We start from the raw sequence: 23825 nt of genomic DNA, 5'->3' as shown, positions 1-23825 counted from the left end.
CATTGTATCTACATTTACAGAAATCTTTCGACACGGTACCTGGCAGCAAAAGTTTGTACAAATTACAGCCATGTGGATTTAACGAAACGGTAATAACTGGATACACGACTTTGTGAGTGATCGTAAGCAAAAAGTAGTTCTGGACGGAATTAGCGCCGATATAGTTTAAGTGACATTAGGTGTACCGCAAGGAAGCGTAATCGGCCACTTTTCTTTTCATTGTTCCAAGTTCTCTAAAATCATTTACACATCTTAGCTTTGATTAATGGAATACTTCACTTTTGTTGGTCTGGTTGATATTTAGTCATGCTAAGTTAAGTAGTTGTGAACGGGGTTTTACGCTTTCCGCTGGGGCTGTAGTGCCCCCCCCCCCCTCTCAAGAGACGATCACTCCTCACACACTCCTCCCCCCTCCCAATGGCCCCTTTCCGCGATTCCTGGATGCCCTACATCTCAAATCCCCCACAGCACGGAAATACAACCGATTTAAAAATAACGCGCCGCCGTCCAGTGCGCATGCGCGTACTACGGACTCCCGTGTCCGAAGGGGAACCAAAGTGGGCGGGGAAGTGAAGGGAGGGGGAGATGGAGGGGAGGGGGAATTTTTTATAAAGACGACGAAGGGAGGCGAAGATTTAAGGAGCTTTTTAAGACGTCTTTTAAGTTTCATGAGGAGCCTCTCCTACAATTAGGCACACAATAATTGAGTCCTTTTGAAATAGGCTCTCTAACCAGGCTGAATTACTTTAAAAGAGACGGTGTGACGAGATAAATACGATTTCTTCAAAGACTGGAAAATACAATTTCTGCCACGGATCTTTAATTTTCGCAGGGACAAATGATTTCTGAACATTTCTGCTCAAAGCGGTCATTTTGGCTACTGAAAATAAGTAGATTCACCGTCGTAACGCAACTACTAAACATTAGTTAAATGAAACGTTGCCATATTTCCTCAGGATTTATTCGAACACAACGCAATTCGTTGCTACAACAATATCATCAAGAGTTGTAACAACGAAAAGCGTCTTGTTCGAATAAATTCTTTGGAAATATGGCAACGTTGCATTTAAATAATACTACGAACTTCCCCCACGTAGTATCGCATACCTTACCAGATAAAAGATACTTAAGCTTCAATGTTCAATAAAACAATCAATGAGATCAAACTGAAGTATTTATAATTTTTCGTAAATCGATTCCCCTACATTGATGAAATACGTCGAAATCTTTTTTCTATTAACCTTAATCACAATTTATACATACACCTTTTCGAAGGTGTAGTGTATGCTGTGAGATTACGGTTGGATATAGATGGATTTGAGTCGGCATTGAAACAAAGTAATGGACATTATACTGCTAGAGGTGGCGACAACGATGTTAAGCCGCATCCCTAGGAGAATGAGAGAAGATGGAAGTTCACGTGCAGTTCATCCTCCGTTGCAGGGGCGCAGCTAGGAATTAAGGCTTGGGGGGGGGGTTTAGGTGCAACTAATACCGAGGTGTGTTGGGGGTATGGAATACCCACCAGGATAAGCGGTAGGTGCGAGATATTAATAAATTGCGGAATTTTAAGATAAATGGTTCAAAGTCGTGAGTTTTACGGCTTTTTGAGGGACATTTTATTAATTCTTTCACTATTCTATTAGTAATATCAATCCAATTAAGTAAAATGGATTAAAATTAAAATTTCCCTGAGCTCTTTGGGGGGGGGGGTTTATCGTCTAAACACCCCCCTCGCTGCGCCTCTGGTCCGTTGAATGGGCCATTAATCCGCTACTCCTATAATTATTAAACTTGTAATGACTTCGGATTTATCTTCACCCTTCTCTGCAAGAATACCTCACTGAATTACCAAGGAATTATATCAAAACTAAACACTTGCAATTATTCACGATTATACAATTTTTAACGACCTAGGGTTCAATGCTACTAAATCATCTTCAATTTTCAACTGGGTAAAATTCCTTTACATCCCGATCGAATCTTCGTATTTTATACCAAGGAACTAATCCCAAAGGATATGAATGACTTCGGCTGTCAGTCACCTCTCCAAACTGTCAAACTATCCATTCGAGAAATTACGCCATGGTAACTTTGACAAATTAGTTTTTTTTGCGTTATTTGGACTTTATTTTTATCACCATGGAACTCTAAAGATCGGAGAAGATTACGCACACAATCGGTCCACTTTAAATTAGCGATTTGTCTAACTTACATTGTTCTCCGCCATTTCTTCACGAGCGCTTCTAACGTGAATCTTCTTTAACCGAGACCACGACAAATAACTCGCTCATCGCCCCATTTATAATTGTAATTCATGTCTCTAGTCAAGTTCCTGCGTAAGAAAGCGATTTATTAAAAAGACATCGCAACATGGGCCTACCCAGCGGGGGGCAGACGGGGGAACAGCAGCCCCCCCCCCCCCTAAAATCAAATATCGAAAATGTTTAAGGGAAATCGGGACTGGATTGAAACAATAGTTTTATACAATTTTTCTATAAATCCATAAAATTGATATTGGTACAAAACATATAACTAAAATAAAATAAAAATAAGTTACAGCGCCGCTTTCATTTTCTTATAAAATTTTATTCACCTTTTCTAGACTAAAATGTTACAAATTGCACGACCACGGTTTACACCCCCCCCCCTAGTTTTAATCATGGGTACGCCCTTGCATCGAAACATTGAGATAATGGCGGCAAGGTTGGAATAACTGATTTAGACACATATATCTGTTTAACATTGCTCCCACGAGATTTTATATGCAACGCTTTCGTCATAATTGAGTAGTGATAAAAGTATTGCCATAAATGATTACAATTTTCCTCGATCACAATTAATTACAACCAAGGTTTTCAATGATACTACATCATCTCCAAGGTGATTCATTTCCGTGATAAACCATCGTAATAAATTTTATAACTGTAGAAATTACAAGTATTCATTTCAATATGGAAAATATTCACCCTTTCACGCTGGAATCTACGGATTATATTGACAAAAATATACATCATTTGTCCTTACGCAGTAAACTGATGATTTTATTAAATTGAAAATACGTTAAATATTTTAACTAAAAATTTTCACATTATTTACTCAGAGTCTTAACTTAAATAACCGAAAACGAATTAATTTTTGGCTAATAATGGCTATTTCACATTTTCGTTCGCGAAAAAAATAGAGGATACATGTATATTGATGGTAAGAGTATGAGTGACTCTTCGATAAGAGGCGCCATGGCGCGCCATTTCCATAAGAAAATGCTTCTTCACTTTTTAGGCGGATTTTTTTTCTTAATTCCGGATCAGGGAACTTTGGTTTTAAGCTTTGTTACGATCAGGGAGCAATGGAGTGGGATGGGAAGTAACGCTTTCTCAACAACCAGCGCCTAACTCATCATCTGACCTCTTAAATTGACGGAATGTCACCATTTGAAGAAGTTTCGCCCATCCCTATTCCTAACCGTCTTCTAGGCTAGCCGAAAGTGGCAATTAACAATGAATTATGGGCTCAGCGCCCTCCAAGGACGCTAGGTTATTCTTGAACGAGTAAATTACCACAAAATATCCCCCAAAAATTTCATTTCAGAATGAAAAACTACGTGCTACGTAGCTAGTGAAAGGCCCGAGAGAAGCGATAAATTAAGAGAGATATTTCGCCGAACGGATAGATATGGAAATTCTTGTTTCCCTCGAACCATAAAGGAGCAATAAGAAACGTGGACGGGAACGTAGTGACATAAGAAAATGATACACTTAAGAGCCTTAACCGAAGAAAAAGCATCACTTTCTCAAGAACGGTTGGACTACCTCTCTTATTACGCGCTTAAATCTAGATGCCATCATCGTCAAATTTGTAGGGAAAATAAAAAAGACCCTTGCCAAAATTTTACTGGCACCTCTAGTATAAAAAATGTATCTCAATATGCATTATGCCATTATGAGATTTTTTGTGAGGTAAAATTTTCATATTTTAAATAAAAGTGCATTCTAGCAATGGTTTTCAAATTGCTGAAACTGAAATTTCAAGATGAGAGGAATAATTTATACAAATTATGTTCCAGGAGAAAATATAAAATACGATAAGTTGACGGGAGCGATGCGTCCATCATTAAGAATTTTGCATTTATTTCCAGACTTCAAGAATTCACATCACCAGTCCACAACTCGGAGGCTGCGCGCTAGGCTTAGATTGATTGAGAATTGAGAATAGATATGTTTAAGAGCGACACGGATATTAGAGCCCCAATGTATTTCCATGCCCGAGAGAAGCGATAAATTGAGAGATTGTTTTGCCGAACGGATAGATATGCGAATTCGTTTTTCCCTCGAACCATGTAGGAGGAGGAAAGACAAAAAATAATAAAAGCTCGTCGGAATTTTTTTAGCATTTGCTTATTATATTAAACGGATGATGTCCTAACACCCTGTGCCACACGCTTTTTAGTGGACTTGCGTCGTAGTATGTAGATGTTCAAGAAGTAGGTATATAAATATCTTTCAGACATACGTGTAAACAAAAAGGAAAATTCCTGAACAAAGTTTCATCGCCTCATTGTCATCCACTGCGTGTCATAACAACCTCGGCACTAAGACCTCAAAGAGAAAGCTTCCGGCGGATGTGCAGAATAATTGAACATTGCGGAACAATTCGAGTTGAAAAGAGCAATCACATTTAGTACAATAGAGCAGATACATCGAGGCATAAGGCCCATACGTTAAGCAACACTCATTGCAATTTCCCCTCCACGAAACCAAATCCAAAACAGTGGAATGCTTTCAACATTAGATTCAGTGTTTTACAGATTCAAAATGAGGCATCCATTAGCTACATTGGGATTGTTGCTAGAGCAAGCCGCTTCTCATAAAGTCATCGATAAGGTGAATAGATAATATTTTATTTGTGCAACCCGTTGAAGTTTTCTTTCAAATTGGAGCTGAATGTACACTATGTAAGTGCGCAAAACTGAGTTCCATTAATTATCGCGGTACAAAAATAGCCGAATTGTTCTCCTTCATACAACTGCGAGCTAAAGACCAAAAAAGTACATTCATTTTTGGATGGAGGATTAAATCATTTAATAAAATTATTATTGTTATTATTATCATTTAAGTACCTATCACTAATTAAGTACCTATTATTATTACTATTATTTAATTACCTCTACCAATTAAGGCTGATTTGCAAGGAGTATTTACAAATCGTACTTTATCATCCCTCCCTTCATGGGATTCTCTCCTCAATTCACAATAATACGTACCACCTTTCATTCTATCCAAAAATAAATAAATTTATCCTTCTCTGACGTCATAAGTTGATACGTAGCTACGACAGGACTTCTTTTGTACGCAAGAGCGCTTAAGAGAGATTCATAGTCTTAGTTTTTAACCACAAAATGCGATATTAAAAGAGCGAAGCCCATCGTGGCGGAATTATGCCGTTACTCAATTCTCGAAATCCGTGAAAGCGCGCGGTAAATTGATGGGATAATTAGGGAGAAGGTCGTCCAAGTGCAGATAAGAGAGTTCATCGCTACAAAACGACGAGAATAGATATAGAGAGGGAACGTGCCTTCGCCCGCGGCCATATTTTACGCAATAGGTCAGTCCGCGCCGGACCTTATCCGGTCACGTGGCGCCACGCCGTGATAAATGGGCGAAACAAACTTCGCACGGCGCGAGCGCAGCCATTGGGATATGGGCAAGGAACAAGCTGGAAACGGAGAGAAATCGGATCAGAAAGAGCAAAGTGGGGTCGTCCAATTCAAGGCCAAACGCAGCTGTAATCACAGTCACGCAAACCTCTTTAACGAGCAAGTAGTTACACGTACACTCAAAGCCTGCTTTTTTTCACTCGATTAATAGTCTTATTATTTCCCCGTGATCGGCAAGCGAAAACCTTCGGCGCGACTCACCCACGCGGATTCAATCGAGAAGCGGTCATTATCAGTGGCATTTATCAAAGGGGTAAACGGAAATCGCCCATGCACACCGTGTTGGAAACATACCGTGTTCTTTCCGAGTTGGTTCTGGGTTCGAATTTAAGAACTAAAGCTGTTGTCGTATTCCATAATACATACTTACTAGAAAGTACATTTGCTGCAGATTTGTTCTTTTGGTGATTTTGTAGCATTATCTGGTAACAGTAAGCATGAGTTAAGGTAAAGAGAGGACTTAGACGCTAATATTTGAGAAATCTGTGTATCGAAAAATACTTAGCCTTTTTTGGAAATTAAAAAAACCATCAATATCCTGGATGAAGGGAGTATCGCAAAATAACTAATTCAGTGGATTCCTTTGCAAAAGTGGACATATGTATTACCTTTAAAAAATATTGCTGAAATTGTATATACAAGTTTTAACATAGATTCTTCAAATTCACTCAGTGCTAACAAAATGACAAAGACCCTAGGGCTGTAGCGCACGGAGGGGGTTGTTAAGGGGTTCAAACCCTCATAAATAATGGGTGCTCGAAATAAACCCCATCTGAAAAGGAATCCCTTTCCTCAAGAAAATCCGCGATTTTTTTTTTCTAGGTACAGCAAAGCTTTGGTAGCATAATACCTGCAATAAAATACCAAGAAAGTACATTCAGTTTTGAAAAGAGGACTGAAGCATTTGATTCACTAACTGTCATTTATAATGTTCTTATCATTTAATTATTCTACCTGTTAAGGTGGTTATGCATTAAGTACAGAATGCTCTTTTAAGATCCCCTCCCTTCATGGAATTCTCTCCTCAATTCAAAGTAAGGCGTGCTCCCTATCATTCTATCAAAAAATCAACAATTCAATTTGAAAAAAAATGAAACAGCTCCAGGCCTTAATTTTAAACACTTTAAAATACAATTGGTCTGAAGCATGGCCGTAGCGGGTAGTGGAGGTTGCGAGGGTTTGAACTCCCGAAATATAAGACAGACAGGTACGCAAGTGTACTTCCTCCAAGTAAACCCCCAGAAAAGTTCCCCCCCCTCTAAACAACTACTCCTGATTTTTTTCTGGCTGGGGCCATTTTATGAAAGTGAAGCTCTCTTAAGAGAGTCAACCAATCCAACCTAACCCATTGAACAGCAAACTGCAATAGATTGTGCAACGGCTGCGCTAGGAAGCTTATCAAACGGAAGTAATCTTATTTTCAGTAGGTCAGTCTTAAATTTTCATTTAGATAATGATTTATACTTCTCTTAGCTTAAGTATTCAAAAATTTGGACTCTTTTTCGGAAAAATTACTTTGGATAAACTAATTAATAACTGGAAAATATTCAACCACGGCATACGGTAAATTTCAATCAATTTCATTGCTTACATTTGAGATGCTTTACACCGAGACCGATTACTGTTTCCTCGTATCATTGGAGATTACCATCCGAGAGCCAATCGCGTGCACCAAAATAGCCTCTCCTTCTCGCTCCCACCTCCACCACCACTCTTGTGCACCACTGCACTCGACTTCTAACCGCCTGGCTCTTAACACACCCGCGGTTATTTCGGTCTCACGATACGCTAAACGCTTAAAGGTGGACGGAACCAAGACACAACGGGCAATTAGGGCCGTGTAAACAGCGAATTAAGAACAACTCGCCCATTTAAGATCAAAGAGACGTAACCACGGAAACACCGTTTTGAGATAAATCTATTTAGAGTTTTTGTGTTGACAACCAACTATTTTCCAATAGTTTTACATAACTCTCCATTAGAAAGAGCTTTGAAAAACTATTAGAAAGTAGCCAGTTATTATAAAAAAACCTTTTAAAGGATTTATCTCAAAACAGTTTTTTGTAGTTACGTCTGCTTGATGCTAAATGGAGGAACTAAGGTCGACTTTACGCCAAAAACTTTGCGCTATTTAATATTTCATAAAAATTTTTATTAGCTTTGTGTAATTGGAATATTTCTGTACAGAATATGATATACCATGAGGTTTCATGAGGCATTGCAGTTTGATGAACGAGTCATTGAAGGACAAGTGGATATGAAGAACGGCCAAGGAAGACTGCGTATTACATACAAGATTAGGTGATGAAAGATGTTAAATAGTATGAGTACGCACTTGTGAAACAGTTGATGGGAGGATTGAGAGAAGGGCTGCTTCTAATAAATCTCAGAATTATTGAACGCTGATTATGAATAATTAATTTATTCGCTTTAACATGATTCCCTTAATATATATAGTATGGTTAATAATTTTTTCCCAATTTTACGAGCATTTATAAATGACGGACGATAAATGATATTCAGATCAATCAGAGCATGATTGTTTCCAAATCACATCCCCACATAATTTCACTCTGACTTAAGCAATGAATGAGAAAAATTGTGTACATAAAAGGATGGGCTTAATTGAGGATTCAGTGGAAAGCTGCATTAAATCAAAGCTAGGATTATTGGCCTCCGATGATGATTGACAAATTTAACATCCGAATTGCGTTGTTTCAGGTGTGACTACGTGAAATTCATACATCATGATGAAAACGTAATAGTAATAACTTTGTTATTCGCCATATGTTAAATACAAAAATATTCTCCAACCTGGGAGTCGAAGACGATCTGATATCTTCCTTTTATGGGTATACTCTAGAAGGTGGGGATCTCGGTACCTTGCCTGTGGTATAAATCAGTAACTTATAAACAACAGGTTTGCGTATTTATAAGCAATTCTGCGAAACTATTCAATTTCTTAAATGTACAATGTGCTTGATAATGAAGATCTTCTCGAAACCTCGGTCGCAAAATAGGAGTGTATTAAACATTCGTGAAATGACAAAGCCTTCACTGTTATTAATTTTTTGTAATTATTATCCGAAGCCTGAATCGCTGAATGAAATATTTAATAGCATATACTTAGTTTTTAAATATCATGAGCATAATGTTACACTGTCATGAACGACTAAAACTATAATTTTTTGTACACGGAAGCATAGAAGTTCAGAGAAATTTCAAAGAGACAACTTAATAAATATGACCAAAATATCGGTAAATTTTACTTTAGATGACAGTTAAAATCTTCAAAGTAATCCAACAACTTTTCTTCAGGTATTCCTAAATGCATCCACATAAATTTTCCTAACTGGGGTCCTTTTTTACTGTGAGTAATCATGAAAATTGCTCCTCATTTCTTGGACAACTAAGTGGTTATCAGCTCAAACAAGGTACCTTTGGCAATCTTATTCCGGAATACTTTCACCATGACTTTGAAAGCTTGACAATGTTTTTAATCGCTAAGGAGTCAAAACCCTTCCGCTCCGTGCTGTTCTAGACGAGTCAGTGTCCGATGGAGGGAGGCCCGCTGCCAACACTTGGTCCATCGCCATTGCGTGCGCTGCTGACGGATGGAGTCCTCTTCTTGATGGGACGGACGATGTGACTTAATCGCTTCCATTGTGCCTCTAAAGAGGGCGCCAATCCCTCCCTCCCTCCCTTCCTCTTTCAAACATCATGGACCATTGGACGACCTAATCTCTCCTCGCCGTCTGTGCAACATCCTTCCTCTTCCAAAGCTTCCGCGTATTTTAACTAAACGCTATCATTATTTTCATTTGTCTAGCAAGGAACAATCGCTGATCCTTTTTCTATGGGAACTAATTGAAAATCACTATCGTGAAGAGCCGCGAAATTAATGGAAAACTTTCACCGTCATCCATGGTGAACAATCCTAAGATTGATGTACGATCTTAGGTTTTCCCGGTGAATCAGGTACAGAAAAGTTTCTCGGGTTTTCCACCGGTTGATGTTGTCCATGTCTCCCGACGTTTGGAGCAGCGACATGCTGATCATCCTGAGGAATCCAATCCAATCAGGTTACACCCGACAACGGATGGGGTGCATATATACTGGACAAATTGCGAAGAGCGGCATTCGGAAGATCCCCTGAGGATGATCACCAAGTCGCTGCTCGAAACGTCGGGAGACAAGGACAACATCAACCGGTGGAAAACCCGAGAAACTTTTCTGCAATCCTAAGATTGGTTTGACACAGCTGTCCACTAATTCTCTTACCGGCTAATCTTTTAACGTATTGAAATGAAAGATGGTCGCAATTTTCCACAGGTTTTAATTTAATACGTAAGACGCGTTTCGGCTCACAGAGACATCATCTGGAACATAGTGATGGAAAGGGTGGAGGCCTTCGAAATGTGGGACTACAGAATAAGGGGCGCAGCTAGGAGTTAAGGCTGGGGGGGGGTTAAGGCACAACTCATACTGGGGTGTCTGGGGGTTGGGGGTGTGGAATACCCACCAGGGTAAGCGGGAGGTGCGGGGCCCTCCCCTACAAAAATTTTGATATAAATGGTTCAAAATAGTGAGTTTTACGGCTTTCGGAGGGATTTTTTATTAATATTTACACTATTCTGTAAGTAATATTAATCCAATTAAGTAAAATGGTTTAAACTTTAAAAAATTCTGAGCTCTGGGGGGGTTTTTATCCCTCAGAACCCCCCCCCCACTCGCAGCGCCACTGCACAGAATAATGTTGAGGATTAAATGGATCGACTGAGAAAGTAATGAGGAAGTCCTGGGAAGAGTAGGAGAGAAGAGAAGCCTCATGAAAACCTTAATAAGAAGGCGGAACAACCATATAGTCAACATCTTGAGACATGATGGCCTGATGAAGACAATCATAGTGGGACAAGTGGATGGCAAGAACGGAAATGAAGACCTCGAACAAATTATGTGGAATCAGTAGTGAAGGATGTGAAAGAGAAGAAATGCATATGTGTTAAAAGATGGGCTGATGGGAGAATTGAGTGGAGTGCTACGTTAAACCAATCATTGACCAGTGATGATGAATACCACTTAAAGAATTTGCTTCGACATCAGTGGAAAAATTTCGCATTGGAATACCAGAACGTGTATCGGCGGAAATGGAAACGCAGCTGTATGGATGATAAGAATTTTCCTTTCTCCGGGTTAACTTGCGGCATGCAATCGCAAAACTTGTACTGTCCTACGTGAGAAAATTGTCATGCATCATGAAAACTTTAAATTACTTGGGCCTGGGTTCAGAAGGATATCTTTCTTACCGATTTACATTAGAACATGGTTTCTATATCACCGAATGCTCAGAAATGCCTCATTTGAGGATTTTAATGAAATAGTTAAGACATAAATTGGTAAAGTAAAAGAGAAAAATAGGTTCCTGCATTAAGACATATTACTTAACGACATCGCACACCAGTTAGGTACTTCGGTGTGGCTGTGAAAAATAATCTGCGTAAATGAGGAAAATCTCAATGCTTGGTCCAAACGAATTCATAGGATTATAAAAAAAACCTACCACTGATATTCTTGGGTCGAATAAAATAAACTGTCTTTTGGGCCACAGCATTAATACTGGGAAAATTGTTGCAATTAAAAATAATGAATTGGACGTTAACCATATTATATTCGTTCACTAAGATAGTAAAAAAATAGTAAAATCACCTCGCGTATCAATGAAAACAATCCATAATTCCAAAACAAACAGCGAATAGCTCCATGAAATGCTTTGATTCTATTATGAGTGTGAGACGAAGGATCCATGAGTGGCAACAGATGATAACCTTCAAGAAGAAAGAAGAACGTACGAAGCAATGAGTAAACGTGAGCCCATTGGACGTGACTTGGGAGACAGAAGCGTTGAACAGCTGCAAGGTGCAACTCAGATGGATCGTGATATTAAAGATAGATTCACCATCAGAATCGCTCCCAAGTTATCTAAGAAATATGGCGAATGTTTAAGTTTATTTTAAGGATTTCCGCGTAAATCCACCCTTATCAACTTGAGTTGTCATCATAGACTTACACGTGCTACTTAAAACTTCTCCAATGCCAAATATTCTATACTTCATTAATTCTTTACTTAACTTTACTAGCTTCCTTAACAACACTTAACCATACGAAGCATTTACAGTAATTCACCCAATAAGTGTAAAAACAAATATCGCGTTCATATACCGGCAGTCGAAAGTTCTACTGTACCGTTGTTGTCACCGATAATATAACTGTGATGTTTTTGTACATGGAGGCGTAGAAATTCAGAAAATTTTCAATGAGGCAACTTAATCAATATTTAAAAAATATCGGTAAATTTTTCTTTGGATGACTACTATATTCTTCAAGGTAATCCAATCATTTCTCATTAGATATTCCTATATGCATCCACATAAATTTTTCAAACTGATCCCCTTTTACTGTGAGTTGTCGCGTAAATTTTACCTCATTTTATTAATAAAATTTGAGCGAAATTGGAAATAACAAAGTAAACTAATGTGTAAGCTATTGCAAACATTTATATCTGAAGACAGAGGCTGAGAAAAAACACATCAAGAGTTTGAAGTTTCAGATAGATATTCATATAATAATCCTTTTAAATAAAAAACAGCCTTTCCTCTCGCTCGGATCGCATCATTTTACAATTACCGATTGCAATTACATCAGAAAAAAATCTCTTCAGCCGCGTTCAATAAAATTTATGATAGAGGACTATGGCGCTGTAACTCAGATGTAAAATATGGTCCGTCGTTATCATAATGCATTAAATATCAGCATGAAAAGAGGGATATTTGGCGCGGCTTCTTGGAATTTGCTAATCTGTCAGATTAAAAAGGAAAGATTTCGTCATTCTACATTTTCAAATATGTAGATATACCAGTATTTGTTTTTCAACCACAGCAATATCAACACTCTTGCCTCGGCTTGTCGAAGGTCGAAGTTCAGTCGATAAACATTCAAGGCCAACTTCAAGAATAATCTTCTTACAGCTGAGAATATAAGCATAGAATTACAGAAAAAATTCATTAGATGTTATATATGGAGCATCTTTCTCAATGAAATCGAACTTCAACGTTGATAGCAGCACAGAGAATCCGAAATGTGGTGCTACCGAAGAATAATTATGATAAAATGGATCGACCGAGTGTGTGATGAGGAAGTGTTAAGAAGAGTGGGAGAAAAGAGAAGTTTTCTAAATACCTTAATGAGAAGACAAGATTGTTATTTTGCCAAATTATGAGGCATGATGGCCCGATGAAAACAATCGTAGAAGGACAGGTGGAAGGGAAGAAGGGCAAGGGACGGCCCCGAATGAGTTGCATAGGTTTTTAACTCATACATAGTTACATAGATTTTAGTGCTCAGCAAAAGAGAGTAGGCTAGTACAAATATTAATCTAGGAAAGCATAAGCTTGAAGAGGTGAAAGAGTTTTCTTACGTGAAAAGCAAAATTACCAACGATTGACGGAGCAAGAAAGATATAGTCAGTAGAATAGCACAAGCGAAGAGGACTTTTTACAAAAAGAAGAGTCTTCGTGCAGCCGATGGTACAAGCATGGAAGCAAGGAAACAATCTATCAGATGCTACATATGGAGGATGTTTCTCTGTGGAAGCGAGGCTAGAACGCTGCTAGGAGAAGAGAACTAAAAAGTGGAAGCATTTGAAATACGGTGCCACAGAAGAATGATGAAGATAAAATGGATCGATCATGTAAGCTATGCGGATGAGTGGGAGAAAAGTCAATTCATCTAAGAGCCATAAGAAGAAGACGGGACAACTTAGTTGGTCATATTTTGAGGAGTGATGGCCTGATGAAGACAGTAGTAGAAGGACAGGTGAAAGGGAAGAAGGGCAAGGGACGGCCCCGAACGAGTTACACAGGACAAAGTGTTATAAAGGATGTAAAAGAGAAGAAATGCGTTGCTATGATACGGCTAGCGGATAGAATAGAGGAATGGAGAGCTGCGTCAAACCAACGCCACCTAAAGTAAAAGGCCTGAGGACCTCAAAGCTTCCGTTGTGTGACGTCACTTAGCGGAGGCCAATGTTTACTTTTAGTCAAGGGGACTCCATTCATGCTTGAAGTAACGCGAGTTCAAGGGCGAAAGTGATATAGTTGTACGTTGATTTAAGTTAATCGAAGTTGTCAAATTCCGTGTTTTCCGGAAATTTCTTTAAAATTCACCGGAAATCAATCTAGAAAATGGTTAATAAGTTTTAAGTGCCTCATTGCCGAGGAAATTATGTTTACTTCAGGTGGCGTTGGTCAAACCAATCTTAGGATTGTTGACTAATAATGACGATGAAATTCGTGAAAAAACAATGATGTAAACTTTTGCTGAGGTCTATCGAAGTTTTTGTCTCGGAGAATATAGATAAAAAAAGATTGCCAGAAACGGAAACGGTCCTGGTGAATACGACATGGAACCAACACAACACACATGTTCAGGTCAATTATCAAGTTCGTATTGAGTTTCGTCCTCGGCAGCGTTTGCACGCGGAGAGAAGTGAGAAAAGCCAGATGATGTCACGAGTGCACATGTGGCAAGCGAGTCACGAGCTGTGTTGAACAAAAAACGTGCACGCATATACTTCGGACGAAATGCGACGAAGATACACATTACGGAGACGACTATTCGTTTGTTTCCATCACGGCTTCATCTCAACTCGACGTGAGTCCGAGTATTCTTGATCGCTACAATCGGTACTCGCCTCCTCAGATACACCAAGATAATCCAAAGCACAAGTATCGAGTACAAAATACTCGCGGTATTTAATCTAGTACATAATGCTTATAAAAATAAATATTCTGTAATTATTATATATTGAAAGAAATACTTGTAATTTCCCATGGTTTTAAAATTCATTACTATCTGGGTTACAAAGTTACTACATCACCTTCAGATGCAAGGTGCTCATGGAGTAACATGAAACCTATGTTGTGGAAAATTGCAAGTATCCATTAGAACATGGAAAAATTCCACTCCATCACGCTTGAATAATCGGATATTATTATTTATAGTATCTGAAATTCGCCATCAATAGTGGTTATTAATCCCCGAAAGAAACTATTTAGCCCACCTAAAATCTCATCTCCTTTACGAGGTGGAGAAAATTTAGATTTTAAGCCAATTAAAGCAACAGTTTCTTTGTTACGTATAAAGCGTTCAAACTCGTCACAGCTCAACAGGTGCCCCGTTCAAGCTTCGATAGCGGCAGAAAGAAACGCAGCATTCTGAGGTGGAATGAACTGACACTATGAGATAAAACTGCTCTCCGTAAATGCGATACGAAGTAATCTAGTTTTTATGCTTCAGGAAAGCACACGAGCAGAATTTTCTTTGAAATGTTATGAAGGTATCATTTTTATAATGCAAAGCCGTGCCCTTGGCTAGTAGTTTTGGAAGAAAAGCAACCAAGAAGAATGGTGTTTATTTTAAGGCTTTAGAACGAAAAGCCACGATGAAAGTTATGGTGGCTACAAAATATTCTTGATAATTAACATAGGCAGATCTATGGGGGGAGGGGCACGTACCCCCCCCCACCCCCCAGACCCTTAGAAAAATATGCAAGATTTTTGATGCATTATCATTGCGTTCGTTTTGTATTATGAGGTATACTTGTGCTCCCCTTCGAACAAAATCCTGGATACGGCCTTGTTTGTGCCACCTCAGAAATAAATCCTGGATCCGCCCCTGATAATTAATGTATTTGAGATGCTCTAGAGATATAAAAATTTATGTCATCCTCTGCGGGACGCTTCTCTAGCATAAATAAATGCCTATAGTAAACTTTCAATAGTCGTAGGTACTCGTTGGCTGAGCTTTTAACTCGAAAAGATGAACGTGTTTTTGAAAATGAAGGTTACCTCACATTCAATTCAATAAATATTCCTCTAAATATTTTGCTTGCACTGGCCAGTATTTTCAGAAATATCGTAGAGAGGAGTTATCATACTAAACTTTATTATTAAGATAAGAAAAAATTTTTGCTTGAAAATCATACCGTTGCCCTTTCAAAAGTGAAAAATTACCACCCGCCCCCTTTTTTATTAATATTTATAAATTGACTCTGGAATTGAATTAGCAATCGTTCATTTTTCGGAGAATTGGTAACACTGAACTAGTTCGATGAAGAGTTAGCTCCTCATTTTACCAACTTAATAGAGCAAAACTATCACATAATAGCTATATGTCAAATTGCATCGACTATTAAATTAGTTAGAATAAATTATAATTCAAAATCAAGACTCAAAGTATGATTTATGCTAGGTAAAATAATTTAAAAAATCGAGAATTTTCTCCGATATTAAGTGAAAAAAAAACAGATTCAGCCCCAGCAAGCGTGGGATAACATTTTGAGGAAACCTGTCAAGCATTGGATGCAAAGACAAATTGTGAGCGATTGCAGAAAGCACCTATTTACCTCAATCATCTGATACTATCACAGAAAATTAGAAATTCAAGAAATGATAAATATTTAAAACAGGAATTAATGAGTATCCAGTCACTGCTCGACCATGCTATGAGAGTATCAGTGTGAAAGATCTCATTCAGGCTGGCGTCGTGCCAGGAATATGGCATACCTACCTAAGGAAATGGTTTTGAAAGCTGTCACGTGCATCACTGCGGATCTCGTTCAAGGCAGGAATAATACATTAGGTAATGCGACTTAGCGTAGCTCAGTATAGCAGGTTAAACAACTATAACACCAAGTGAATCACTGACATAATAGCCCTAAATATTAACAGAAGACGTTTCCAGAATTTCCTTACTTCCCCTAAACCCCCAGTAAATACAAAACTAAATTACTTTCCCGAGAAGAAAAATGTAGCAGTAAATTATTATGATCCATGAGGTTTAAGTTCACAAAACAATGAGTGAAAAAAGATCATTTTCCTTGAAATAACTACTTGCCAAAGAAATTATAATTGAAATTAGTAAACTTGTAAAAGCTATCTTTCTGTTAAGTTTAAATTATCAAAAAAATGATAACTTGACCCATACTTGCAAGCTGAAACCCTTTAATATATTACCATAGCACAGTCTGTGGAATGCTAATTAGATGAATAATTTTCACTCCCGCGCGATTTCACATAATTACGTGTACCACCATTAAAGTTATTGCTGAACATTAAATGCGTTTTAGTGCGTATATAGGTCGTATTCCTGGCACTGACATTCTGATTTGGCAATCGTTTCTAGACTAATATTTCGGTACACCTCCTACTTAAGATGCGGAAAATCCAAAAATAAAAATATCTGCTCAAATCCACATTTACCTCATTTTTTTGACGTAAAAGAACAGGGTGGAGAAGGAAGACGGGTTAATCCCATGAGTTAATCCGATATAAAATAGATTGAAACGCAATACATGCACCTGCCTCATCATATGTCTCCCCTCACGAAAATTCTTGTCCAACATCCCACGCTCTTGGTTGACATCATCAAGCCAAACCCACACTCTCAAAAAGAAAACACGTGCATTTTGTTACTGTGTGAGCAAGCGAGTTAAAAAAGGGTTTTTGTTAAATTAATTTCGCCAAATTTGTTAGATAAGCCGCATAACAATGAGAGAGAGATATTTACACGTGAAACAATAGTGTGGACGGGGAGATGAAACTATTGGAGGAGGTTGTATTGTTAAAAACCAGAATCGCTCCAAACCACAACAAAGGCAGCGTGACAATCACACACACACACACACGCACGCGCATGCGCAGGGCGTTCGAGCGGTCGGTCTCATCTCTCTTTTTCCCCCTTCCCACACAAAAATCTCTCTCTCTTGAGTAAGGAGGAGGCAGCCAAAAGTATCCGGCGTCCAGCACAACACACAATAATCCAAACAGGCCGCGGGAGACGGTTTTCCTCCGCGACTCACCGTCATCCGCCAACAGCAGGTCCGTGTCTTCGCGCAGGTGCTTGGGCAGCTCTTTCAAACCCCCCTCGATGATGAACTGTGGCTGTCCGTCGTCGTCCGCGCCGCCGGGGTTCGAAACCCCGCCTCCCGGTGACCCTTCAGCCTGTGCGACCCTGTCGCCACCCTCCTCGTCTTCCGCGACGCCGACACGTTCCATCCTCTGTCGAACTTTGCCCATGAACTCGCTGACAAAGAGCTCCTCCGTCGGAGCCAAGGCAGCGCTGGGTTGTTGTTGTTGCTGTTGCTGGCCCTGAACCTCCGTGCCGGCCCTGGCCGTCAGTTTGATCACCTTGTGCTGTTTCCTCTCGGCCCTCTCCGCCACTTTGTGCATGTACTCCATGTACATTTGCTGACGGAATATCTCCCCTCCGGTCACGGCCGGAGGCATCGACACCGGTCGCTTTTGTTTACCATGACCGCCCCCAGACAATTCACTTGCCCCGGCTATCTCGATGGCAATGTCCCCCTGCTTAGATATGCGATACTTTTCGGCATCGAACTGTCTCTTTTGCACATTATCCTCCGTCGGGCCGGCCTCCGGGCTTTCGCCAACGCCCCCAGGGTTCGAACCCGGCCCGTCCTGACCCGAATCCGACCTTTTCCTCTCGAAGTAAAGGGAGTGTCGTACGGGGACCGGCGCTTTGAAACCGGAAGCCGCGGCGGACATTTCGAACCGGCGGATGACGTCACAGACCCTGATCGTAGGTGGCTCCTCGGTCGACTCTTCGCCACCTGGCGGAGGGGAGCAGAAGGAGCGCGGGCTGCCCTCGGAGCGCGGCGAAAAGGCGCCGCCGCCGTCGGAGCGGGCCAGGCTCAGCCACTCGGAGAGGGCCCGCGCCTTGAGGCGACGCTCGTCCCCGGCGGAGCCCACGGACGAGGGCGAAGAGGGGCCCTCCGGCATCTCGCCCGGGAGCAGACCCATGCCGAGGGCCGCGGCGCCGAATGCGCGGGGAGAATTCCGCGGGAGGGAGCGAGGGGAGTCGGCGGCGAACGAGCGAGACGAGTCCGCGGGTCCGGAGCGCTTCGAATCCTCCACCGCCTGCTCCTCATCGAGCAGCATGGGCAGGAGCCGGCTCCCCTCCACGCCTCCACCCTCCACCCCGCACGCCGCCGGAGGAGGAGGAGGCGGGGAGCCGTGTATTTGTGCCCATGACGATGCCGCGCCGCGTTCCTCCTCCTCCACATTCCTCCTCCCAGCCCCCCTCGCCCTCTCCCCCTCGTGGTACCCCCGCCTCTCAGAGAACTTGACGTGCATGTCTAGGAGGCGAGCCGCCTGCGAAGGGTCCGGCACGAAAGCCTCGAGCTGCTTGGGCGACAGGCAAATGTTCACGTCCCCCATCGTGGGGATCGGGACCCAGTGGTCCGGGTTCGAGTCCTGTTGGGCACCGGCGGGGATGGATTGCACCCTCGGCGGAGCGTGGTCTAATTCGGGCTCGGTGCATTGCGAGGAGGGGGCGGGAGAGGTACGTGAAAACATCGCCTCTTCCACCCCCGGAGGCCGTTCCGCGCCCCCCTTCCCCTCTCCCTCGCTGCGGCTCTCCGGAGACGGCGCCGATGACCTCCTCCGGTCGCGTTCCGCCGCCACTGGAGGAGTGCTCGTCCATATCTCCCGGAGGACGGTCATTCCATAGGGCAAAGTGGAGACAGTCTTCACGCACATTTGAAGGAGCGACTCCGGCTGATCCGGCCTGCAGATTTCGGTGCACTGCGATGTGGTCGTGCTTGGGGATCTGGAGGACTCGCGGCCCGCGGAATACGCTTCCAGGGCCGCCTCGGCCGACCTCAGCATCTCCTCGTCCTCAGACATACTCTCGGCGACGTCATAGCACGTGTTAGGAACGGATTCACTTCCTACCGGGCGAGAGGTTTCTTCATCATCACAAGGTTTCGGTGGCCCCTTCACGGGTTCCATTTGTGCAGAAGTATTCTCTTTAACCTCGGATTGCTCCTTCAATTGCACTTGATGAATTTCTTTCACTGGAATAACTTGGTTATTTTGAAAATTATTCACGCTTCCGGTACGTTCTTCCAACTCTGTCTCTTGCACTATTTCCTGGACCGCTTCTGATGTTTCAGGAAGTGAAATAATGTTTTCAGGAGTTCGTTTGTCGACTGATTTGGGGCGTGGTTCCTCAAGGGACGGTTCTTTCACCACTATTTTTACTCTATCTGGGAGAACATTATCACACTCTGATTGTAGAGACGATACCTCAACAATGGTCACTTGGGGTTCGCTTTCCGACACAGGCGCGGCAGTGGAGGGTGCAGGGGTCTTATCTTCCGCGACTCCTCGCGCGTCACATTTGTTCTGCAAATCGCCGCTCTCGTCCGCGTCTCCGCCTCCAGGAGGGCGGATTGAGGATCCTTCGCCCCCTTTCCCACCCCCCTCCGCCGCCTCCACAGCCTCCAATCCTACGCCCTCCGTTTCGCAAAACATCCCAGCTCCTCCTTCCTCTCCTCCGTTCTCCTTGCATTCACTAGCATCCCCTCCCCTCTCCTCCTCTTGCACCCTTTCGGTTACCGCCGCCTCCGGCGAGACCGCATCGAGATCGGGGGCGGGTTTTCCCGCCTCCACGCCCCCGCCCCTCTCCACAACACCCCCCTCAACGGCCTGCTCCCTTTCCTCCCGCTCCTCGTCCGATTCGGGGATGATGAAAAGCTCGCGGCTCATCCTCCTCGTCAGCTGGGGTTGTTGGGGGGGCTCCACGGCTTCGGATTCCTCCGCCGTCACAACATTGGCCACCCCTTTATCCTCAACGGAGGCTGCTTCTTCCTCGCCCTCCACGAATTCCTCCTCCCTCCAACCCTCAGACCATTCGCCACCCTCTTCTGCGTCCTCCACTTCTTCAATGACCACCACTTCTGCTGGCCCCTGCATGGCGGGAGCGTCCGGAGGCTCCGTGACCTTCTGGACAAGGCCCTCGATGACCCTCGGGAAATACTCCCCCTCCTCCCCGGAGCTTTCCTCAGGCGTTTTCACTTCCTTCCCGGAGGATCCTTCAGACTCTCTCCTCATCCTCCTTTTCCTCCTTCGGCTGCTGTTCGTCGCTATCCTCCCGGAGTTTCCTCCACTCTCCTCACCGCTCCCGGAGTGCTTCTCTTCCTCCACTATCACCTCCAGGGGCTTTCTGGAGGATCCAGGAGGGAATGTTCCAGCCCGTCTCTCCGCCCTCCTCCTCCTGCTGTTCTTCGAGGGAGAGGGAGCGTCGGATTTCGAAGAGATGACCCTGGACCGGAATTCACCTTCCTCGATGTTCATGCTCCGGAGGATCCTCCGGATGTAGGCCTCCTCCGGCATTTCCGGGAGCCTCTCCGGGGTTCCTTCTAGGGAGAGAGAATCGCCACTCAAGACTTTGGGATCCTTTTCTTCAGTTTGTATTGCGGCTTCGCCACTTTCCGCCGACGATTTCGATCTATCCTCATCTCCCGGAGGCGAAGTGAATTTGAGAAAAGCACCATGAGAATTTTCACCGAGTGAAGAATCCACCCTTATATTGACTGACGATTCCTCCGGCGAGGGGGACACGGGGGGTGTAGGGGTCCGGGCACAACGCGGAAGGGGAGGGGTGGTCGAAACTTCACCCATGAAGTAAGGCGAGTGCGATGAGTGATCCGGTGGCGACCGGCAGTGGGTGTCGAAGTTCAAAACGCCCTCCTCGGAGGATTCGAATTCGGGGAGCGCCTCCGGTGGCAGGGGAAGGGACAACCGGAGAGGGGCGGGGGTAGGTTTCTCTTCCGGGTTCTCCTCCGGGTCGAAGGAGGCCGGCGGAGGCGTGGAGCAGGGCACGGGAGAGGAGGGGAGGGATGATAGGTGCGGGAGGTCGGTCACGGGGTGGGATTCCCTATGCGAGTGCAGGATCCCGGAGAAAGGCGGGTGTATGGCAGAGGGGTCGCTGAAAGGGACGGGGGATGATCGCGAGGACGGGGGCGAGAATGGGGGCGGTGGCAGCGGAGGGAGGGGGAAGGGAGAGACGGGCGATCGCGAAGGGGCGGTCTCGTCATCCCCCAACGGATCAGCGAGTGCAGCATCCGAGGAGCAAGGAGGATTTTGTGCTTCATGGACCGCACCACCTGAAGGGGAATCACACGAAACGATGACTTGATGAGCAAAATCCACGCTCGTGGTATCACAAGCGGCATCTCCTTGAAGGCAGAGGATTCTCTCTGAAGTCAAATCTTCAGTTCTACCACTGTCTCCACTCTCCAAATCATTCACAAGTCTTCCCGATGATTTTTCGATCGCCTCTACACCTTCCTTTGCAGTCTTCATACTACCTTCCTCATTCGTAAGAGGACATTTTACGTCGTTAGGAAAATCTCCTTCGTCTGTACTCTTCTTGATGGCAACCTCAGTTGTGGTAGTATTTAAAAAATCCTTCTTGGACGATACAAATTCAGATGAACTATTTTTCACGCATTCGTTTGCACTATTACCACATTGGAATACCGATTCCACTCCATCTTCAACTGTAGCCTCCAATTCCAATGTATTTTCTAGACGGATTGAGTCTTTGCTTTCTTCCCCCTCTTTCTCCTTGCGTTCTTGGTTCGTGGTCTCCACAATGACTTCCTCAACAGAAGTAGGAATCAGATCTTCCTCCTTGGACGAGCCCTCTTGAGGAGGAAGCAACGTCACGGCCGTGGCGGTCACGTGACTAGAGGCCTTCCTCGCGACGCTGACGATCTCGAACTCGGTGCTCATGTCTTTGCAGTCGGACGAGCAGAACTCCTCGACGGTCTTCCACTCCGTGCACAGGATCTCGCACCTCGCGACCCGTTCAACGATCCTGTTGAATCGGTCGGAGGGAGCGACTTCACCACCGCCGATGGAGACTTTCCCGACCGGATCTTTTTCTCCTCCGAGTTGAGATCCGCTGTATCGTTCAAATGAGCCATCTTCATCGGAATTTTTCGGATCGCGGAGGACCAACGGGTCAACTAAATCCCTCCTCTCGCCATCCACCTCGTTTCCTTTGGCATTCAAGTTTTCATTTCCCTCCCCCACTTCCTCCTTACGTCGCACGCCGGAATCGAATTCACTTTGGGATAACGATTCGAACTTTTGCTCCTCCAAAACTTCGACCACCGCCTCAGAATGGCACACGACTTGGGACTGGCTGGAAAATTCCTCGCTCCTTTCGCACGGATGAGAGACTTTCGACTCCAACGTGTCACACACCGATTTTTCTCTCGACGAATCGACATTGCACGAGGGAGTCGATTCGATTAATTTCTCCCCACATTCTCCCCTGCAACCCGAACCCGTTTCGCAACCACTCGACCCTGTCGGCTCATTTTTTTCGCACTCCACCACCGCTGTTTGAAGAACCACGGACGATTTGGATCGGACCACCGCTGAAACGTCACAGTTCACATCCCGCCTCCTCCTCCGATGGGAAACACGAGTGAAGCCTACCTCTTCCGATTTTCCTTTCTCTTCCACGGCCTGACAGACTGGTTCCTCCACGTTTCCGGGCTTCGGATTCTGTACAGTGGCACTCGCAAGAGTCTCTTTTCGATTTCCACCCGATTTTTCGACTTGTTTCGTTTCGCTAGCAGAGGACGACGCGAGCCCTACCTCTTCCGATTTTCCTTCCTCCGCGGACCCGCCGCCTGTGTCCTCCACGTTTCCGAACCTCGGAATTTGCACAGTGGCACTCGCGAGAGCCCTTTTTCGATTATTTCCCCCCAAATTTTCGACTTTTTTCGTTTCGGAAGACGCTCCGCTCGCGGAGGACGACGAGGCGTCGGAGCGGCCTGTTTCGCTTGCTTCGCCGCGGCCAACGGCATCCGTCCTCGGGTCTCCCTCTGCGACCACACCCTCGCGTTCGGGGGCGCATGTCTCCTCGGACAGCTGGCACGCCACCGCGGGGGCAATTGTTACCACCCCTTCTCCTCCCCCCCTTCGCCTCCTCCGCCGCCCACCCTCCCTCCCCCGCTCCGCGACCTTTGAACCCTCGCCTCCGCTGCCCTCCGCTTCCTTGCTGGACCTGACCTCCTCCTCGACCTCCTTTCCCGCCACTTCTCCCTTCTTATCCCGCCTTATCTCCTTCCCTCCCCGCCCAACTTCCCTCCAACACTCCTCCTCATTCTCCACAACTTTCTTACTATCTCTAAAACCATCACTTTCGGCTGCATTCCGCGTCGCCATCT

General features: G+C 43.8%; 1 protein-coding gene across 1 annotated transcript in view; it reads right to left on the bottom strand.

Annotated features, from left to right (window-relative positions):
- The window catches only part of LOC124160493, a 178806-nt gene extending 155240 nt beyond the window's left edge, over nt 1-23566 (bottom strand). The window contains exon 1 of the mRNA XM_046536350.1: nt 17634-23566. Coding sequence (XP_046392306.1) covers nt 17634-22374 — 4741 coding nt within the window. The 5' untranslated portion in view covers nt 22375-23566. The remainder of the gene's footprint in view (nt 1-17633) is intronic.
- Nucleotides 23567-23825: the final 259 nt, after the last annotated feature.

The sequence above is a fragment of the Ischnura elegans genome, chromosome 6 (assembly GCF_921293095.1).
Source record: "Ischnura elegans chromosome 6, ioIscEleg1.1, whole genome shotgun sequence".
In the NCBI taxonomy this organism is placed as follows: Eukaryota; Metazoa; Arthropoda; class Insecta; order Odonata; family Coenagrionidae; genus Ischnura; species Ischnura elegans.
Note: the sequence above shows the minus strand (reverse complement) of the source record. Positions and strands in the feature narration are given on the sequence as shown.